Source organism: Halichoerus grypus, chromosome 11 (genome assembly GCF_964656455.1).
Source record: "Halichoerus grypus chromosome 11, mHalGry1.hap1.1, whole genome shotgun sequence".
In the NCBI taxonomy this organism is placed as follows: domain Eukaryota; kingdom Metazoa; phylum Chordata; class Mammalia; order Carnivora; family Phocidae; genus Halichoerus; species Halichoerus grypus.
The window spans coordinates 50,018,480-50,040,489 of NC_135722.1; the positions used below are offsets into that span (position 1 = coordinate 50,018,480).

Sequence of the window (22,010 nt, forward strand, 5' to 3'; positions counted from 1 at the left end):
ATTAACTTTAAAAATGTATGTTAGGTTTCCCTGGTGATGAGGGTTAAAACCGTAGGAACAATTCTTCTCAATCTCTCTTTCTGAATGTGTATGTGTGTGTATACACATGTGTCTTTAAGAATATACACAGCGATTAGAGAGCAGGTGAGTTGCAATAGTGTGTTCCAGTGAGGATAACTATGGGCCTCATGGATATTGGGGGTGGTGTTGCAGTCAAGGAAAAGAAAAAATGCAAAGACATTGAGGTTGACATGCTATGCATGTTTGAGTAGCTGTAAGGAGGCTTGGGTAACTGGAAAGGAATAAGCAAGGGGGGTTCACTTATAAAAGATAATTTCTGAGAGATCAGAGTGGTACAGAGAATATATGCCCTGTAGCAATTGTAAGACCTAGGCTCTCACAAAAAAAAAAAAAGAGGAGGGAGGGAGAAGAAATCTAGTAATCTAGGTTGGTTTTCTAGTAGAGGGGTCTTAATGTTCTGAACTGTATTTATGGAAAATGTTGAGACAGAGAGTCATTTATAATCTGTATCAATCAACACAGACTAAATAATGTTCTAGTAACATAAATTCCCTAAATTTCAAGAACTCATAACAAGAAAGGTATATTTCTCACTTATATGTCCATTTTGCTGCTTTGATCTGGGGCTTAGGCTGAAGGTGGACCCCCTTTGTGAACCACTTCTGTTGTTGTGTCACTGGAGAAAGAGACACTATGAAAGTAAATGATGAATTTTAAATCATTAGTTCACAAGTGACATAAGTCTCTCCATTTACATCTCCTTGAAAAATGGAAGTCACATGATGGATACCGATGTGATTAATATGGAACAATAATGCTCACATAGGGAGAGGACTGATAGGGATGACATCATTAGGGAAGTTTAGTAAATATTAGGAACTGATAATACAATCTACTACATTATGACTGCAAATGTCCAGAGAAAATGAATGATTTGTAGCAGGTAGTTAGTAAATGAGGTGGCAAGAAGGACTTCTTCTGGACATTTTAATAGGAACCCAACACACTGAAAGATTTAACCTGAAAAAATATTCATATCAATATGTGCAGAAAAAGATTTTTAGAGGCACCTGGGTAGCTCAGTTGGTTAAGCATCTGCCTTCAGCTCAGGTCATGATCTCAGGGTCCTGGGATTGAGCCCTGCATCAGGCTCCCTGCTCAGCTGGGAGCCTGCTTCTCCCTCTCCCTCTGCTGCTCCCCCTGCTTGCGCTCTCTCTCTCTGTGTCAAATAAATAAAGTCTTTTAAAAAAAAAAAAGAAAAAGAATTTTTAAAAGTTCTATATGCAAACTTCATTAAAAAAATAAATATCCAGTCATGAGCAAAATAGAAGTATCACTCACATCAGCCCACATGTTCATTTTCACAGTGGGTAGCCAATTAGGAAACACAGCTGGCCTATAGCTCCTTGCACCCCAGCTCTTAAAATACCTTCAGCTCTGATTTCAGGAGAGCTGAACATTTTCACTTGGTCTGTGCTTTCTTACCTACCGCTGGCAACAGTATCAGGATATTATGAACTCCTGTTTGCTCATCCTGTCCTATGGTATTGTTTTTTTCTTTAGCAGATGTCAGAGAGAATATTTGTCAGCTCTGTAGGGAAGGACTGCAGCAAGCACTAACACTCACTGAAGAGAAATGGCAGACTGGCCCTGCTTGCATATTGTGCTCCCGGTACATGTACCAACAACTTTATTATTTGTCATGCAGGTTGTGCTGGTTAACAATTGATTGCCTCTCAGCTCCAAGTTCACTTTTTGCCTTCTTGGTGAAGATGTACCTTCGCCCTCTGAGCACTTTTTCTTTCTGAGCTGGTGCAACACTAAACTTTGCCAGTGGAGGGCGCTGGTAAGGCACTGCAAGAGGAGAGGGTTTTGCTTCCTGGTTCCTCCGTGGTCAGTCCACAGACTCAATGCAGTTTGTATGTCATCTTTAGTCTACAGTGGGCTCCTGCAGCTCTTGCAACTTTCCCAGGGCCCAAATGCTGCAGTAAATAAAGCAGGCAGCACCCAGTGGCCAGAAGTTTCTTCAAAAACCCATGAACAGCTTTTTCTGGCATCCTAGAAGGTAGCTTCTGGCAAGTTCTACTGGAGCAGTATCATAGCCACTTTTCAGTGATCCAAGGCTGTTCCTTCTCTAATGAGGTCTGGTTTACAGACTTGAGCTTTATAGTGTTTCCTTTAATGCTTCGGTCTATGATTTACCTTAAGTTAATTTTGCTATGGAATATGAGGTAGTCGTCAAAGTCAAAGTTCATTTTCTCATACAATTATTTAGCTCTCAATTTCAGGAAGAATTTCTAATTCCCATTACATTGCTTAGATAGCTTCAAAAATCAATTGACCATACGTGTATGACTTTATCTCAGTATTTCATGGGTAACACAGAAACGCAATGAATATTATTTTTCATTGAATAAATGAAAACACAGATTATCAAAATGTGTAGTACGCAAAAAAGCAATGGTCAAAATCAATCCATACTTGAAAATGCATATATTCCAAAAGGGAAAGTTTGAAAACCAATAATCAAAGCTTCCTTATGAAGACGTAAAAAGAACTGCAAATTAAACACAAGGAAAGTAAAAGGAAGGAAATGATAAAGATTAGATTAGAAGTCAAATGCATTACAGATAGAGAACAAGTATCGTTAATCTGGATACCTTTTATGTAAACCTGTGAAAATAAAAGTTTAAGATAGAGCATGTGAATCCCCAGCAATGAACACATGGAGTCCAAACTCTCTCCATCTCTAAGAAATGAAAATATTCTCTACATGACCACAAACATTTGATAGCTCACTGGTGGGATATATGACTCAGAAGAAAAATCTGTGCCACATGCTTACGGATTACCTTGTTTTTGCACCATAGACAATAGGGTTGAGTGCAGGTGGCACAAGGAGGTAGATGGTAGAAAGAAGAATGTGGGTAGGGGGAGCAACATGTCCAAAACAGTGGCTGAAGAAGGAGAAGAAGGCAAGAATATAAAACTCAAGAAAAACAAAAATATGAGCTGTGCATGTATTAAATGCTTTGAGCCGTGCCTCCTTTTGGTGGAGACGACAAACAGCCTGGAAAATAAGGATGTAGGGAATGAGGATAAAAATCATGTCAGATCCCAGTATGGTAAAACTGACAAAAAGACCGCATGTTTTATTGACTCGGACATCTTCTGCAGCTAGCTTGACCACAGCCATGTGCTCACAGTAAGAGTGGGCAATTACAATGAAATGAAAAACATAATCTTTTGATTAGTATGGGTAACAGACCAACCAGCACTATAGCTCGGATTGCCACTATTACTATCATATGACCCAAGGTGGAAGGTGTGAGGATGGATGTGTGCCTCAGTGGATCACAGATGGCAATGTAGCGGTCAAAAGCCATGGCCAACAGAGTACCAGACTCCAAGTACTGCAAGGCATGAATGAAGAACAGTTGAGCTAAGCAGGTGTCAAAGGCCATGGAGCAAGATCTGAACCAGAAGACGGCCAACATCTTGGGAGCAAGGGCTGCACAGAGTCCTATGTCAGCGGCTGCCAGCACTGCCAGGAAGATGTGCATGGGCTGGTGCAGGCCGCATTCTACAGGAATGATGATTAGTAAAATAATATTTCCCAAAAAAGCCACTAGGCACACAGCAAAGAAAGGAAACCCAGTCCAAAACTGCCCATGTTCTAGTCCAGGAATCCCAATCAAGATTACAGTTCTGGGGTTCAAATACTAAGTATTGATGGATGCCATAGAGGTTGGTATTCTGTCTTCTCACTGTGGATTCTGACACCTGCAGAAGAAAATTTGGATGAGAAATGAAAAGCCTTCATCCCTCACTATCATTCAGCTATTACCATTCAACCATATTGAGCATTGAACAAGTAAGTTCAGGTCTTTGGGTGGCAGTTTGGCCAGAATGTTCTGGTGAAATTCTATAATTCATGTTAGAATGGCAAAAGCAAACAATCCTGCAGATCTTAACCAGATGTAAAAAATGAGAAAATTTTGGGATCTTTGCCTTAGCCCTTGTGGAAATGGAAACCATGAAACTGAGAATACTGATTTTTGCCATCTTTCTTGAGTTCTAGCCTAGTTTGCCTGAAAAGCCAATATTAGGTGTTCATTCTTTACCTAGATGCTAACCCAATTACATTGCAGTTGGAAATTCTCCTAGTCCTGATATCCGAGAAGAAATCTTGTCTCTGTCACTGTGTGTGCATTAGTTTATAATCCTATGAGAGCCTTCAGTATTAACCACATTACTCCTGGTGCCGGGGAGGGAGTTCTTTATCTCAGAGTTGTTGGCATTGGTTCTAAAAGGAGCTTGTTAGAATGGTTTGTCTTCCTTATATTAACTCATTCCTTTATCAAAATATTGAACATGCTACTGTTTTTTCAGGGCACTAACTGTGGCCCTTAGAGGAAATTTGAAGAGGGCGGGTCATCTTTCAGATACAGCCAGATGATATTAGTTCTGTAAATAATTAATGCTCACTTATTTAGGGTAGATTTGTGGAATAGGGAGTATGAAATAGGCTATTATTATGGGGGCTTAGGACAAAGAAGAAAAGGAGAAAGAGAAGGAGAAAAAAGAAAAAAAAGAAAAAAGAGAATGCAGAAGTACCAAATTCAAGAAGAATGTACAATTTAAGGAGGAGCAAGATGGTGGAAGAGTAGCAAAATTTTATCTGGTCCCAGGAATTCAGCTAGATAGGGACCAAACCATTCTGAACACATACAAACTCAACAGGAGATCGAAGAAAAGAATAGCAGTGACTCTCTGAACAGAAAAGCAACCACTTTCTGGAAGAGTCATATTCTATCGCATCATAGTAGTTAACCTTATTTTTGGTATATATATATATATATATATATATATATATATATATATATATATATAATTGTTCTCTCTTTAAAATATTAGGATACAGTTTCTTCTAACAGACCAAAATATACCCTAAATCTCTAGTGTATGGCTTTGCTCTAGTCTCCTGCCTGATCACATTGTCTCCTTTTTTTTTTTTTTAAATCCTCTTCTTTCTTTTTTCAAACAACTTCTTTTTTTTTAATTTATTTTTTAAAGATTTTATTTATTTATTTATTTATTTGAAAGAGAGAGAATGAGAGAGAGAGAGAGAGCACATGAGAGTGGGGAGGGTCAGAGGGAGAAGCAGGCTCCCCACGGAGCAGGGAGCCCGATGTGGGACTCGATCCCGGGACTCCAGGATCATGACCTGAGCCGAAGGCAGTCGCTTAACCAACTGAGCCACCCAGGTGTCCCCAAACAACTTCTTATCTTATCAATTCCTTTTATAAAATCTTTTATAATTTTCATCTTTACAGTCATATTCCATCCCTTCATCATATTTACCCTTATTTTTGTACATATATAAGTTTTTCTTTCTTTAAAATTTTGGGGGGCACTTTCGCCTAACAGACCAAAATATGCCCAGAATCTAGTGTGTGGCACTGATCTATGCACCAGCCTGATCATCTTTGATCATATTCTGTTTTGTTTGTATGTTTGTTTGTTTGTTTGTTTGTTTTTATCTTTTACTTTTCTTTTTTTTTTTTTCTTTTTTCTTTCTTTCCCTTTCTTTTCCCCCGGTTTCATATATCTTCTGATTTGTTTGGTGTATATTTTTCTGGGGTCGTGTTTACATTGCTAGCATTTTGTTCTCTCATTATCTATTCTCCTAATCAATACAGACATTAGTAAGATGTCAGAGCTAGAGTTAAGAATGATGATTTTAAAGATACTAGCTGGGCTAGAAAAAAGCATGGAAGATATTAGAGAAACCCTTTCTGGAGAAATAAAAGAACTAAAATCTAACCAAGTCGAAATCAAAAAGACTATTAATGAGGTGTAATCAAAAATGGAGGCTCCAACTGCTAGGATAAATGAGGCAGAAGAGTGAATTACTGATATAGAAGACCAAATGATGGAAAATCAAGAAGCTGAGAAAAAGAGAGATAAACAACTACTGGATCATGAGGCCAGAATTCGAGAGATAAGTGATACCATAAGACGAAACAACATTAGAATAATTGGGATCCCAGAAGAAGAAGAAAGAGAGAGGGGGGCAGAAAGTATATTAGAGCAAATTATAGCAGAGAACTTCCCTAATTTGGGGAAGGAAACAGGCATCAAAATCCAGGAGGCACAGAGAACCCCCGTCAAAATCAATAAAGTAGGTCAACACCCCGACATCTAACAGTAAAACTTATGAGTCTCAGAGACAAAGAGAAAATCGTGAAAGCAGCTCAGGAGAAGAGATCTGTAACCTACAATGGTAGAAACATTAGATTGGCAACAGACCTATCCACAGAGACCTGGCAGGCCAGAAAGGACTGGCATGATATATTCAGAGCACTAAATGAGAAAAATATGCAGCCAGCTAGGCTGTCAATGAAAATAGAAGGAGAGATAAAAAGCTTCCAGGACAAACAAAAACTAAAGGAATTTGCAAACACGAAACCAGCCCTACAAGAAATATTGAAAGGGGTCCTCTAAGCACAGAGAGCCCAAAAGTAACATTGACCAGAAAGGAACACAACAATATAAAGTAACAGTCACCTTACAGGCAATACAATGGCACTAAATTCATATCTTTCAATAGTTATCCTGAATTAAATAGGCTAAATGCCCCAATCAAAAGACACAGACTATCAGATTGGATAAAAAAACAAGACCCATCGATATGCTGTCTGCAAGAGACTCATTTTAGACCCAAAGACACCCCCAGATTGAAAGTGAGAGGGTGGAAAACAATTTACCATGCTAATGGACACCCAAAGAAAGCTGGGGTGGCAATTCTAATATCAGACAAATTAGATTTTAAACCAAAGACTGTAATAAGAGATGAGGAAGGGCACTGTATCATACTTAAAGGGTCTATCCAACAAGAAGATCTAACAGTTGTAAATATCTATGCCCCTAACATAGGAGCAGCCAATTATATAAGCCAATTAATAGCAAAAGCAAAGAAACACATCGACAACAATAAATAATAGTGGGGGACTTTAACACCCCCCTCACTGAAATGGACAGATCATCTAAGCAAAAGATCAACAAGGAAATAAAGACTTTAAATGACACACTGGACCAAATGGACTTCACAGATATATTCAGAACATTCCATCCCAAAGCAACAGAATACACATTCTTCTCGAGTGCCCATGGAACATTCTCCAGAATAGATCACATCATAGGTCAAAAATCAAGTCTCAACCAGTACCAAACGACTGGGATCATTCCCTGCATATTTTCAGACCACAATGCTTTGAAACTAGAACTAAATCACAAGAGGAAAGTTGGAAAGAACTCAAATACATGGAGGCTAAAGAGCATCCTACTAAAAAAGGAATGGGTCAACCAGGAAATTAAAGAAGAATTTAAAAAATTCATGGAAACAAATGAAAAGGAAAACACAACTGTTCAAAATCTTTGGGATGCAGCAAAGGTGGTCCTAAGAGGAAAGTATATAGCAATACAAGCCTTTCTCAAGAAACAAGAGCGGTCTCAAATACACAACCCAACCCTACACCTAAAGGAGCTGGAGAAAGAAGAGCAAATAAAGCCTAAACCCAGCAGGAGAAGAGAAATAATAAAGATCAGAGCAGAAATCAATGAAATAGAAACCAAAAGAACAGTAGAACAAATCAACAAAAATAGGAGCTGAATCTTTGAAAGAATTAACAAGATTGATAAACCCTGGGCCAGACTTATCAAAAAGAAAAGAGAAATGACCCAAATCAACAAAGTCATGAATGAAAGAGGAGAGATCACAACCAACACCAAAGAAATACAAACAATTATAAGAACATATTATGAGCAACTCTATGCCAGTAAATTAGATAATCTGGAAGAAATGGATGCATTCCTAGAGATGTATCAACTACCAAAACTGAACCAGGAAGAAATAGAAAACCTGAACAGACCTATAACCACTAAGGAAATTGAAGCAGTCATCAAAAATCTCCCAAAAAACAAGAGCCCAGGGCCAGATGGCTTCCCAGGGGAATTCTACCAAACATTTAAAGAAGAATTAATACCTACGCTTCTGAAGAGTTCCAAAAAATAGAAATGGAAAGAAAACTTCCAAACTCATTTTATAAGGCCACCATTACCTTGATCCCAAAATCAGACAAAGACCCCATCAAAAAGGAGAATTACAGACCAATATCCCTGATGAAAATGAATGCAAAAATTCTCACCAAAATACTAGCCAATAGGATCCAACAGTCCATTACAAGGATTCTTCACCACGACCAAGTGGGATTTATCCCTAGGCTGCAAGGTTGGTTCAACATCCACAAAGCAATCAATGTGATACACTACATTAATAAAAGAAAAAACAAGAACCATATGATCCTCTCAATAGATGCAGAAAAAGCATTTGATAAAGTACAGCATCCTCTCTTGATCAAAACTCTTCAGAGTATAGGGATAGAGGGTACATACCTCAATATCATAAAAGCCATCTATGAAAAACCCACAGCAAATACCATTCTCAATGGGGAAAAACTGAGAGCTTTCCCCCTAAGGTCAGGAACATGGCAGGGATGTCCACTATCACCACTGCTATTCAACATAGTATTAGAAGTCCTAGCCACAGCAATCAGACAACAAAAAGAAATAAAAGGCATCCACATCAGCAAAGAAGAAGTCAAACTCTCACTCCTTGCACATGATATGATACTTCATGTGGAAAACCCAAAAGACTCCACCCCAAAACTGCTAGAACTCATACAGGAATTCAGTCAAGTGGCAGGATATAAAATTAATGCACAGAAATCAGTGGTATTCCTATACACCAACAAGACAGAAGAAAGAGAAATTAAGGAGTCAATCCCATTTACAGTTGCACCCAAAACCATAAGATACCTAGGAATAAATCTAACCAAAGAGGCAAAGGATCTGTACTCAGAAAACTATAACATACTCATGAAAGAAATTGAGGAAGACACAAAGAAATGGAAAAACATTCCATGCTCATGGATTGGAAGAACAAATATTGTGAAGATGTCAATTCTACCTACAGCAATCTACACATTTAATGCAATCCCTATCAAAATACCATCCACTTTTTTCAAAGAAATGGAACAAATAATCCTAAAATTTATATGGAACCAGAAAAGACTCTGCATAGCCAGAGGAATGTTGAAAAAGAAAAGCAAAGCTGGCGGCATCACAATTCCAGACTTCAAGCTCTATTACAAAGCTGTCATCATCAAGACTGTATGGTGCCGGCACAAAAACAGACACATAGGTCAATGGAACAGAATAGAGAGCCCAGAAATGGACCCTCAACTATATGGTCAACTTATCTGCGACAAAGCAGGAAAGAATGTCCAATGGAAAAAAAGACAGTCTCTTCAACAAATGGTGTTGGGAAAATTGGACAGCCACATGCAGAAGAATGAAACTGGACCATTTCCTTACACCACACACAAAAATAGACTCCAAATGGTTGAAAGACCTCAATGTGAGACAGGAGTCCATCAAAATCCTAAAGGAGAACACAGGCAGCAACCTCTTCGACCTCAGCCACAGCAACTTCTTCCTAGAAACATCTCCAAAAGCAAGGGAAGCAAGGGTAAAAATGAACTCTTGGGACTTCATCAAGATAAAAAGCTTTTGCACAACAAAAGAAACAGTCAACAAAACCAAAAGACAACTGACAGAATGGGAGAAGATATTTGCAAATGACATATCAGATAAAGGGTTAGTATTCAAAATCTATAAAGAACTTAACAAACTTAACACCCAAAGAATGCAGAAGTACCAAATTCAAGAAGAATGTACAATTTAAGGAGGAGCAAGATGGTGGAGGAGTAGCAGACCAAAATGCCCAAAGAATGCAGAAGTACCAAATTCAAGAAGAATGTACAATTGACAAATGATCCAATCAAGAAATGGGCAGAAAACATGAACACACATTTTTCCAAAAAAGACATCCAAATGGCCAACAGACACATGAAAAAGTGCTCAACATCACTCAGCATCAGGGAAATCCAAATCAAAACCTCAATGACATACCACCTCACACCAGTCAGAATGGCTAAAATTAACAAGTCAGGAAATGACAGATGTTGGCGGGGATGAGGAGAAAGGGGAACCCTCCTACACTGTGGGTGGGAATGCAAGCTGGTGCAGCCACTCTGGAAAACAGCATGGACGTTCCTCAAAAAGTTGAAAATAGAGCTACCATATGATCCAGCAATTACAGTACTCGCTATTTACCCCAAAGATACAAATGTCGGGATCTGAAGGGGTACGTGCACCCCGACGTTTATAGCAGCAATGTCCACAATAGCCAAACTATGGAAAGAGCCAAGATTTCCATCGACAGATGAATGGATAAAGAAGATGTGGTATATATATACAGTGGAATATTATGCAACCATCAAAAGGAGTGAAATCTTGCCATTTGCAATGACACGGGTGGAACTGGAGTGTATCATGCTGAGCGACATAAGTCAATCAGAGAAAGACATGTATCATATGACCTCAGTGATATGAGGAATTCTTAATCTCAGGAAAAAACTGAGGGTTACTGGAGTGGTGGGGGGTGGGAGGGATGGGGTGGCTGGGTGATAGACATTGGGGAGTATATGTGCTACGGTGAGCACTGTGAATTGTGTAAGACTGTTGCATCACAGACCTGTACCTCTGAAACAAATAATACATTATATGTTAAAAAAAAAGAAGAAGAAGAAGATTGCAGGAAGGGAAGAGTGAAGGGGGGGAAATCAGAGGAGGAGATGAACCATGAGAGACTATGGACTCTGAAAAACAAACTGAGGGTTCTAGAGGGGAGGGGGTTGGGGGGATGGGTTAGCCTGGTGTTGGGTATTAAAGAGGGCACAGACTTCATGGAGCACTGGGTGTTATACGCAAACAATGAATCATGAAACACTACATCAAAAACTAATGATGTAATATATGGTGATTAACATAACATAATAATAAAAAAAATAGCTAATAATGTAATTTATGGTGATTAACATAACATAATAAAAAATATGTTGAGATATAACACTACTTCATGTCATTAATAATTTTTTATAAATAAGATTTCTAATGACTGTAAAAAAAATATTCTATTGAATTAATTTTACTTACTTTTAGCTTTCATAACATGGTGAATAGAAAATCTTAATTATATAGGTTACCCACATTTTATTCCTTTTAGACACCACTATTCTCAGAAACCATATGGAGTGTTGGGAATTTTTATGGCATAGATCACCAATCCATTTTAAGCCAGCTACCTCAGGGGAAGATATTACATTTTCTTTGAACAGGGGGAGACTATCTACCTCATACAAGAGAAGAAGAGCTGCTTCTAATGGTAAAGGGAGTTTGGCAGAGCTCAGGATTTGCTTCATTGACATCTACTCACATAATTCCATTCCAATATTTAGAGTTCTATTTCTTTCTAATAAATAACCTACCAGGAGATTAGGAGATAATTTTTTTTTTTTTTTTTAAGCATAGTCTCACAAGCTTTGTTTCCTTGCCTGGGCCTTGGGCTAGATATTTAAAGCCCTGAGCTCACTGGCTCATTATTTCCTTTATCCTCCTTCTCCAGCTTGTTTATCACAGAAAGAACAAATTTATACTTTTCTTATTCTTACTAAAATATTTGGCAGAAATGCTTGGACACTCAAAGCCTTGTCTTCTTTAAGCACTTGATTATAGAAGGTAATAATATATGTTTTGTCACCACATTCTACATACCACCAATGTCCCCTTTGCCAATAGCAGCAGAGGCCCTAATTTCCCTAAGGCTAATTAGGTAAGGAACTAATTCCAAATTCCATTCTTAAGAATTTGTTATGGAGGAAGCACTTCTGCTATCTATACTTATGTCAGTTAGGGTCAGAACTACTATGAGTATTAAGGAATAAAGAATTTATTATAGGAATTAGATACAATTGTGGGAGGAGCTAGGGGGAAAAAAAGATCCAAAAACAAATTTACTAACCAGATTAGCCCCGCATGAATGAGTTGGTATTTGCAGAAGACTAAGTACTCTCAGCTTCTGGTATGGAATCATAAAGGAAGTGAGTGTAGAAATTTTAGGAAGTTGATTAGCTACTCCTGGCTACTGCTTCTGTGTTTGCAGTAAAATATCTGGTGGTGCATTTGTGATCCCTGTTGATAAGCAGGTCAGTAGCCATGGAGAGCTGTGTGGGGAGCTGTAGGATATGGGGAGAAATGAGAATCCTCTAGTATCCCTGTGTTTCTCTGTCACTGCCTGTAAACAACATTGAACAGAAAATAGTGGTTGCTGTTTCACATTTGCTCCCACAGCTTATGCATTTCTGATGTGACCAACTCTAAATTGGAAACTTACAAGGAAGAGAATTCTGGGAAACAAAGTGCTAACAAAGAAGTCATAGTAAGTTACACCAAGGCACATTTTATCATCTGTGCTTGTCCAAGTGAGGAGCATAATTAATTCTCAGTTAATACATTAAGGAATTAAAGACACCTCATTTAATTAATTGATAGTAAATGAACCAAATAGTAAATGAACTCAAAATTCCATCAGGGTATTTTTAAGTACAACAAAATGGCAGCATGTTATTTTATTTTTATACAAATTAGTTTAAAGAACAAAGGGAGAGTGAGAAAAGTATAGGAGGATAATCAACTTTAAAAGTTATTAAAATATATTATAATTTTGTAGTGATGAAAAACCTTGTGATATTGGTTCAAGAACAGACAAACCAACTATATAAATGAAAAGCAGACTCTTCTACAAATTGAAATTTAATATGAAGAAAGAATAAATGAAAATCAGTTCTGAAGTGATGAGTTATTAAGTCATTTATGTTATTACACAGGTTAAAAATAGAAGCAGAAAGGTATTTCATTTCCTTATATCTCACCTCAAAATAAATTGCAGTTAGATTGGAATTAAAAGTAAAACTTAACACACACACACCCCAATAACAACATAGATGTTGGGATGTTGATATATAATAAAGCTATGCAGAAGCCCTAAGTCTGAAAGTGATAAAATCATGTGTTATAGGTAATATGATCAGTATTGATTTCATTTAAAAATTTAATCTGCCATATGAAAATAAGGTATTAAATATAAAGAGCTTATAGGGAAGTGTTAATATGTCAAGTGTAATCAAAAACTCATGCTATGTGACTTTTAAGAAGCTAGGCAGAAATTTGGAGAGGAGGCAAGGAAATCAGTAAATACCATAAAAATAAAGAAGAACATGACCTATTCAATCAGTAATCTACTATCTGACGATCCTACTTTTTCTAAGGGTAGAACCTTTAGAAATTTTTCAGATATGCACAAAAATGATTCATAAAGATGTCACATCAATTCTGAATTAAAAATAACTTAAATATTATATATTCAAATTATGAAAAGATAAAATGCAAACAAAATATTCTAGTACATTTAAAAGGATACTATATCCCATATGTATCAACATAGACAGATCTCTAAATTTAATAGTAAGTCTGTGAAATGATACAGTGCATTACCATTTACATGAAATAAAAAAATTATAATCCCAAACCCCATAGAAATTATTGAATGTAAAAAGATCAATTTAGACTCTAAGAGAAATGAAAAGCATATAGTGGTCATTCCTATCTCTGAGGATAAGACAAAACTGGAACTGGGTAGGGTAAGACTCATAAGTCATTTCAAATTAAATGTCTCATGTATTTGATTAAGAATAACATCAAGGTAAATAAGCCACAGTAATAATAGTTTTTTAATTCCATGTTGTGAAAACAAAGGCATTTGTTGTATGTTTCCTTGTCTTACTTTTGTTGAACGGAGGGAAAAGTAGGACTTAAAAAACGGAGGGAGAAAAAAAGCATTGCAAATGTAATGATGGGAATGGTCATTGCTTGGACTGTTCACTCTCACACAGAGTGAAATAATGCAAACAGTTCTTGCTTCCAAAGAATTAGTCCTTGAACTTGAAATATTTTGAAGAATCATAGAATCAATAATGGGCCAAGATCAAATGCTCTGGAATATAGTTTGGCAACACTAAATTTAGACAGAGAAAACTCTCTGAAAAGAGCCCACATTTTCCTTGCTAGGTCAAAATGCTTGGTAAACAAAGGCAAGAGTACCTACTTTTTAGCAAAGACTCAGAGCACTCGCTCCCGAATCTGTTTGGTCCTTACACCATGAATGATGGGGTTGAGTGAAGGTGGGATAACCAAATAGAGGTTGGCAACAAGAATGTGAATGTAACGTGGTATGTTGTGTCCAAATCGGTGAGTGAGGAAGGAGAACACTGAGGGGATATAGAAAACACAGATGACCCCAACATGAGAGCCACACGTGCTGAGCGCTTTTAGCCGAGCATCCTGTGATGGGAGGCGGAAGACAGCTCGCAGAATGTAGACGTAGGAGATGCCAATAAGGACCAGGTTCAGGACAAAGAAGGAAACCACAAAGAGCCCATAGACGGCATTGATATGGATGTTTCCACAGGAAAGTTTTGCAATGCCCATGTGCTCACAGTAGGAATGAGCTATTATGTGAGCCTGACAAAAGAGTAGGCGGTAGATGAGATAGACCATGGGAAGTGTAAGCACAACTGGACGAACCACAGTGCACACGCTGATGCCCACCAGCACCCGGGATGTCAAGATGGTCGTATAGTGGAGTGGAGCACAGATAGCCACATAACGGTCCAAGGCCATGGCCAACAGGACCTCGGCCTCCATGCCAGTGAAGGCATGGATCAAAAACATCTGGGCCACACAAGCCCCAAAGTTAATCTCATGAGCATTAAACCAGAAGATACCCAGCATGCGGGGAACAGAGGTTGTGGAAAGGGCCAAATCGATAGTTGAAAGGAGGGCCAGAAAGTAGAACATGGGCTCCCTCTGCAGGCTCTGCTCCATCTTGATGACCAGCAAAAGTGTGGCATTGCCCAGTAAGGCCACCAGGTAAACAGAGCAGAAAGGCAGGGAGATCCAGGCATGAGCCCCTTCCAGACCAGGGATTCCAACGAGGAAGAATGTGGCTGGGTGAAAAATACTTCTGTTCTGGTATATCATCCTGTCACTGGTCAAAGGAGGTAAAGCTGTTCCTCTTCTAGGGGAAAAATGAGAGAAAGCAAGACGGAGAGATCAGAAGAGAGATCAGAGGGTAAAGGTGATGACATGTCAATTGGTAGCTCAGTGTTTCAGCATAGAGTTGATGTCATGCTTAATACATAGTAAGTGTGCTACTGAAGAACATGTATGAGATATCTCACAGCCATTTGATAAGGCAGGTCAAGGTCATATTCAGAGTTTCCACCCTGCCTACTGATTGAGTTCTAATCCCAAACATGGAGGCTTGCAGCAAGCTCAGTGAAGATTTCTAATAATTAGAGCTCATTATTCACTGAAGGAGAGATGAGGTCAAGTTAATACACTACAGAGTCAGTCAAAAATGCCTTTAAGCAAAAAAAAGACAAAGAGAAACAACGAAAGAAAGAAAGAAGAAAGAAAAAGAAAGAAAGAAAGAAAGAAGAAAGAAAAGAAAGAAAATACCCTTAAAAATTCATAATGAAAATAAATTATAGATCCAGGTGTATAGGTACTCACAATTAAAATCTGAATTCTTCTGACTGATATGTAAAAACCCGGACCCATGCCCAGCAGCCTCTCACAGACACAAAATCAGATAATAAGGGCTGGCCCTTTGGGATGCCTGGCCAGGACTAGAAACAGCCATTGCTTATGATTTACAGACAGCCCTGAGTATCAGTTGGGAAAGGGAAAATGAGGGTTGTCTAATGCCATTTCACACTTGTTCACTCACAGCATATCCAGTACTCTCAGAGCACCTATTAATCTTATTGGTGTTAATTTTACCACTGTTATGGAGCCAACACTTGCTTGGTTACTCCTCTTACTGATTCAAGACACTGAAAATCTGGGTAGAAAGCCTCAAATGATTTTGGTACTAGAGAAGGTATTTTTTGCAGCTCTATGGGACAATCGTGTCTCAATAGAGAAGAATCTACTTCTGCAGTGACCTGAAGGGTATGGAGAAAGATACCTAAGTAATACCTTCAAAATGCTGCAGAATGCATCAAACCACTCAGAATGAGGTAAAGGAACTTGCCCTGGAATGTATGGTTCAGCAGTTGTAACCAAAAATAAAGCAGAGATAGGGGCATCTGGGTGGCTCAGTTAAGCGTCAGACTCTTGATTTCAGCTCAGGTCATGATCTCAGGGTCAAGAGATTGAGTCTCTTGTTGGGCTCCATGCTCAGCATGGAGTCTGCTTGAGATTCTCTCTCTCCCTCTGCCCGTGCCTCTCCCCCACTCACACAGGCTCTCTCTCTCTCAATAAATAAATAAATAAATAATTAAAAAATAAAGCAGAGATATCCATTTTTGCCCTTGTCATAGCTTCACTTTATCATTTTTTTAATTTTTTTTCAATATAGAAAACATATCAAGGTAAAAAAAACTATCATTTGTGAGTTCAGTCCAACGAAGAAAGAACAAGTGCCACAAAGTGCACAGACTCTTATTTGTCTGTAAAAATGTAAACACCTTGGCCATGTAAGAAACCATTGCCTAGAAAGGTGATGGCCAAGGCCAAGGTGGAGAGTCCCCGTTGTTTATTGTGGAGCAACACTAGGAACCCATTCTCAACAGCAGCTCTCTATTGGCCTCATCCCTTCCTCCCAACATGGAAATTTATTTCATCCAATGCAACTGACAGGATGATATTAAAGGCATTGGATCTTCCTGAGACTTTTAAAGATAATCTCATTCCCATTTAAAGATATAATTTTGGTTTTTTTCTACCTGGTGCAGTTGGCCTCTCGGTCCAGTTCTCAGGCTGCTCTGCCCATGTCTCTCTGCATTTCCTGCCACACCTATTCACCAGACACCAGCAGCTGATTCACCTTTTCCTTCCATAGGAATCGAGACTTACACACAGCATCGAGCAGCACAGCCCTTATACCCCTCTCTGAGGACTGCATGGAGAGTACCTTTATGTTAGGCTTCTAGCACCTAAGGGATATTTCTAAGAAAACATCCCATTTTAATCCCAGCTTTACACCAAGCTCTGGGATTGAGTCCTTGGAGACTGCACACAAACCTCTAGATTCAATTTCCCAAACCAAAAACCCCAAGGAACATAGAAGCAAACTGAAGTGTATGTAAACAAAAGTTGAAGAGTGGGGATAAAGTACATAGATTTTGTCATCTCTACTTGACAGATGTGAAAATAGATATACTATATCTCCATGTGAATGTGACTCTGTGGTCCAAGTCTGTGGCTTACTGACCTACATATAGAAGAAACTAGCTTATATATTTATTTATTTATTTGTCCATTTCTTCATTTATTTATTTATTTGAACTAGCTAATTTAAATTCAAATATTTTAACTAGTATAGAAGGCTTTTTTCAATTTTACTATTTCTTTTCACTAAATCTTTTCCAAACCCTCTCATAAAGCTGCTTTGACTTTCCCCAAGTAGCACTAAGGACATAGATCCATGATCTTTTTTCCATTCTGTTTTCTGTACATGAATTCCCTACCACGACCACAATTTTGCCTGTACAAATTTCAAAAGTCCTATTGATAAGTGCCTAAATTTCAATCCTGGTGCCACAGTGCTGGTGTTCAAGTTCTGGCTCTGACATACATTAGCTGTGTGACTTTGGGTGACTTAGGTATCATTTCTGTGCCTGTTTCCTTAACTATAAAATGGAAATCAAAATAGTGCCTTCCTCATTGGGTACATTTGAGATACAAATTAAATGTCTCCGAGGCATTTAGAACAGTGTCCTATACATAGTAAGCGGTCAATTATAACTTGTTTCTTTTTCTTTTTCTTCTTATCATTATTATTATTATTATTTATTATTATTATTATTATAGATTTCAACTCACAAGAATAGCTGCATAGATATTATTCATGCAGAACAAGTTTAGGAATCACTAATCACTACTAACTCTGTAGCCATTTTTCTTCTGAAATCTCTAATAACATTAAATATTCTCTTTGCAGGAGCACATGGATGGCTCAGTCAGTTAAGCATCTGCCTTAGGCTCAGGTCATGATCCCAGAGTCCTGGGATCAAGCAATCATACTCCTTGCTTAGCGGGAAGTCTGCTTCTCCCTCTCCCTTTGCTGCTTCCCCTGACCTGCTCATGCTCTCTCTCTCAAATAAATAAATAAAATCTTTAAAAAAATATATTTTTCCATTGCATGTTTTTTCCTGCTTTGTCAAAGATTATTTGACCATAGAGTTGAGGGTCCATATCTGGGTTCTCTATTCTGTTCCATTGGTCTATATGTCTGTTTTTGTGCCAGTACCATGCTGTCTTGGTGTCACAGCTTTGTAATATAGCTTGAAATCAGGCAACGTGATGCCCCCAGCTTTGTTTTTCTTTTTCAACATTTCCTTGGTGATTCGGGTCTTTTCTGATTCCATACAAGTTTTAGGATTGTTTGTTCCAGCACTTTGAAAAATGTCATTGGAATTTTGATGAGGATGGCATTGAAGGTATAGATTACTCTGAGTAGCATAGACATTTTAACAATGTGTATTCTTCTGATCCATGAGCATGGAATATTTTTCCATCTTTTTGTGTCTTCTTCAATTTCTTTCATGAGTGTTCTGTAGTTCCTAGAGTATAGATCCTTTACCTCTTTGGTTAGGTTTATTCCGAGGTATCTTATGGTTTTTGGTGCTATTATAAATGGAATCGTTTCTCTAATTTCTCTTTCTACAGTTGTGTTGTTAGTGTATAAGAAAGCAACTAATTTCTGTGTATTGATTTTGTATCCTGCCACATTACTGAATTGCTGGATGAGTTCTAGTAATTTGGGGGTGGAGTCTTTTGGGTTTTCCACGTAAAGTATCATGTCGTCTGCAAAAAGAGAGAGTTTGACAGTCTCTTCAATAAATGGTGCTGGGAAAATTGGACAGCCACATGCAGAAGAATGACCATTCTCTAACACCATTCTCTAACACCATACACAAAGATAAACTCAAAATGGATGAAAGACCTCAATGTGAGACAGGAATCCATCAAAATCCTAGAGGAGAATATAAGCAGTAACCTCTTTGACATCAGCCACAGCAACTTTTTTCAAGATACATCTCCAAAAGCTAGTGAAACAAAAGCAAAAATGAACTTTTGGGACTTCATCAAGATAAAAAGCTTCTGCACAGCAAAGGAAACAGTCAACAAAACAAAGAGGCAACCCACAGAATGAGAGATGATATTTGCAAATGACACTACAGATAAAGGGCTGGTATCCAAGATCTATAAAGAACTTCTCAAACTCAACACCCAAAAAACAATAATCACGTCAAAAAATGGGCAGAAGATATGAAGACACTTCTCTGAAGAAGACATACAAATGGCTAACAGACACATGAAAAAATGTTCATCATCATTAGCCATCAGGGAAATTCAAATCAAAACCACATTGAGATACCACCTTACACTAGTTAGAATGGCAAAAATGGACAGGGAAAGAAACAACAAATGTTGGAGAGGTTGTGGAGAAAGGGGAACCCTCTTACACTGTTGGTGGGGATGCAAGTTGGTACAGCCACTTTGGAAAACAGTGTGCAGGTGCCTCAAAAAAATTAAAAATAGAGCTACCCTATGACCCAGCAATTGCACTCCTGGGTATTTACCCCAAAGACACAGATGTAGTGAAAAGAAGGGCCATATGCACCCCAATGTTCATAGCAGCAATGTCCGCAATAGCCAAACTGTGGAAAGAGCCGAGACGCCCTTCAACAGATGAATGGATAAAGAAGATGTGGTCCATATATACAATGGAATATTACTCAGCCATCAGAAAGGATGAATACCCAACTTTTACATCAACATGGATGGGACTGGAGGAGATTATGCTAAGTGAAATAAGTCAAGCAGAGAAAGTCAATTATCATATGGTTTCACTTATTTGTGGAACATAAGGAATAGCATGGAGGATATTAGGAGAAGGAAGGGAAAAATGAAGGGAGGGAAATCGGAGGGAGAGATGAACCATGAGAGACTATGGAGTCTGAAAAACAAACAGGGTTTTGGGGGGGTGGGTTAGCGTGGTGATGGGTATTAAGGAGGGCACGTATTGCATGGAGCACTGGGTGTTATACGAAAACAATGGATCGTGGATCACTACATCAAAAACCAATGATGTATTGTATGGTGACTAACATAACATAATAAAATTAAAAAATCAAAAAACAATAAATATCACCATATGTTTTACTAATATAAAAATATTAAGTGGGTACAATGAATATGATTTAAAAAACACTTTTTTTTATAGTAGATAACTTAGATGAAATGGACAAATTTTTTGAAAAACACTAGTCTCCAGAATTTAAACAAGAAAACAAAAAGGTGGATAGTTCTTTATCTGTTAACAGCACTTAGTTCATAATTTTTTGGAGCACTGGGTGTTATACGCAAACAATGAATCATGGAACACTACATCGAAAACGAATGATGTACTGAATGATGACTAACATAACATAATAAAAAAAAAGCCCTCAAGTAAACTCCAGGCCAAGAAGCCACACTTCTTATTTATATTAGGCATTTAACAAAAAAATAATACCAATATTACACATACTCTGTTAGAGAATAAAACACTTCTCCACTAGTTTCATGTGTGATACCTAGCTAGACAATTACAGGATGAGAAACAGTAATTGATGGTTAATATATTTTGTGAATGTAGATATCTACAAACATATTAAAAATAGCAAGTAAAGTATATTGATATATAAAAAAATAATAATACATCGTGACCAAGTGGAGTAGATCATAAAAATACACACTTTTCAATAATCATGAATAAATTTCACACTGACATAGAGGAAAAACTGCATTCCACCTCAATAGATAAAATCCTAATATATTTTCATCACAAAACCTCTGAGCAAACTAGAAATAAAGAGTACTACCTTGAATTGATAGATATATAAAAATCCTATAGCTAACATTACAATCATGATATAATGTTGGACATTTTCTTTCAATCACATGTAAAGTTCAGGATGTCCTTATCAGTATTCTGTTCAAAATTCTACTGGATGTCCAGGACTGCGTAATATGGAAAGAAGAAAGAAATGAAAAGAATAAAAATTTGAAAGGATAAAGTAAAAATGTCTGTACTCACAAATGATATGATTATTTAGAAATCTATAAATATTAAGAATAAGTTAATTTTAATTTTTAACTTTATAACTTTATTACGTTTTTAAGTTTTTATTTATTTAGTTAACATACAGTGTAATATTAGTTTCAGGTGTACAATATAGTGATTGAACACTTCCACACATCACCCGGTGCTCATCTCAGCAAGTGCCCTCAGCAAGTGCCCCATCACCTGCTTCACCCATGCCCCCACCCACCTCCCCTCTGGTAACCATTAGATTGTTCTCTATAGTTAGGAGTCTATTTCTTGGTTTGTCTTTCTCTTTTTTCCCCTTTACTTGTTTGTTTTGTTTCTTAATTTCCACATATAAGTGAAATCATATGGTATTTGTCTTTCTCTGACTTATTTTGCTTAGCATTATACTCTCTAGATCCACTCATGTCATTGCAAATGGCAAGATTTCATTCTTTTTTATGGCTAAGTAATATTCCATTGTATGAATATATCACATCTTCCTTATTCACTCATCAATGAACAAGAATAAGTTAGTTTTATTTTTTTTAAGTTTTTTTTAAAGATTTTATTTGTTTATTTTTGAGAGCGAGAGAGAAAGAGAGCACAAGTCGGGGGGAGGGGGCAGAAGGAGAAGCGGTTTCCAGGCTGAGCACGGAGCCTGATATGGAACTTGATCCCAGGACCCTGGGATCATGACCTGAGCCAAAGGCAGACTCTTAACCGACTGAGCCACCCAGGCACCCAAGAATAAGTTAGTTTTAAAAAGCCAGCCAGCAATATACGAAACTGAGTTCCTACACACTTGAAAAAAACAATTTGT

General features: G+C 37.7%; 1 protein-coding gene and 1 pseudogene across 1 annotated transcript; both read right to left on the reverse strand.

The window, feature by feature from the left end:
- Positions 1–2,790: 2,790 nt before the first annotated feature.
- Positions 2,791–3,694, reverse strand: LOC118528789 (olfactory receptor 52A1-like; annotated as a pseudogene).
- A 10,469-nt stretch (positions 3,695–14,163) lies between these two features.
- Positions 14,164–15,084, reverse strand: LOC118528774 (olfactory receptor 52J3). The gene has a single exon (XM_036081402.2). It carries the CDS (start codon positions 15,082–15,084, stop codon positions 14,164–14,166), a length of 921 nt encoding a protein of 306 aa, XP_035937295.2.
- Between the last annotated feature and the right edge of the window lie 6,926 nt (positions 15,085–22,010).

Coding starts and splice junctions, on each gene's coding strand:
- LOC118528774 (XM_036081402.2), bottom strand. CDS start 15,084: ATGATATACCAGAACAGAAGTATTTTTCACCCAGCCACATTCTTCCTC.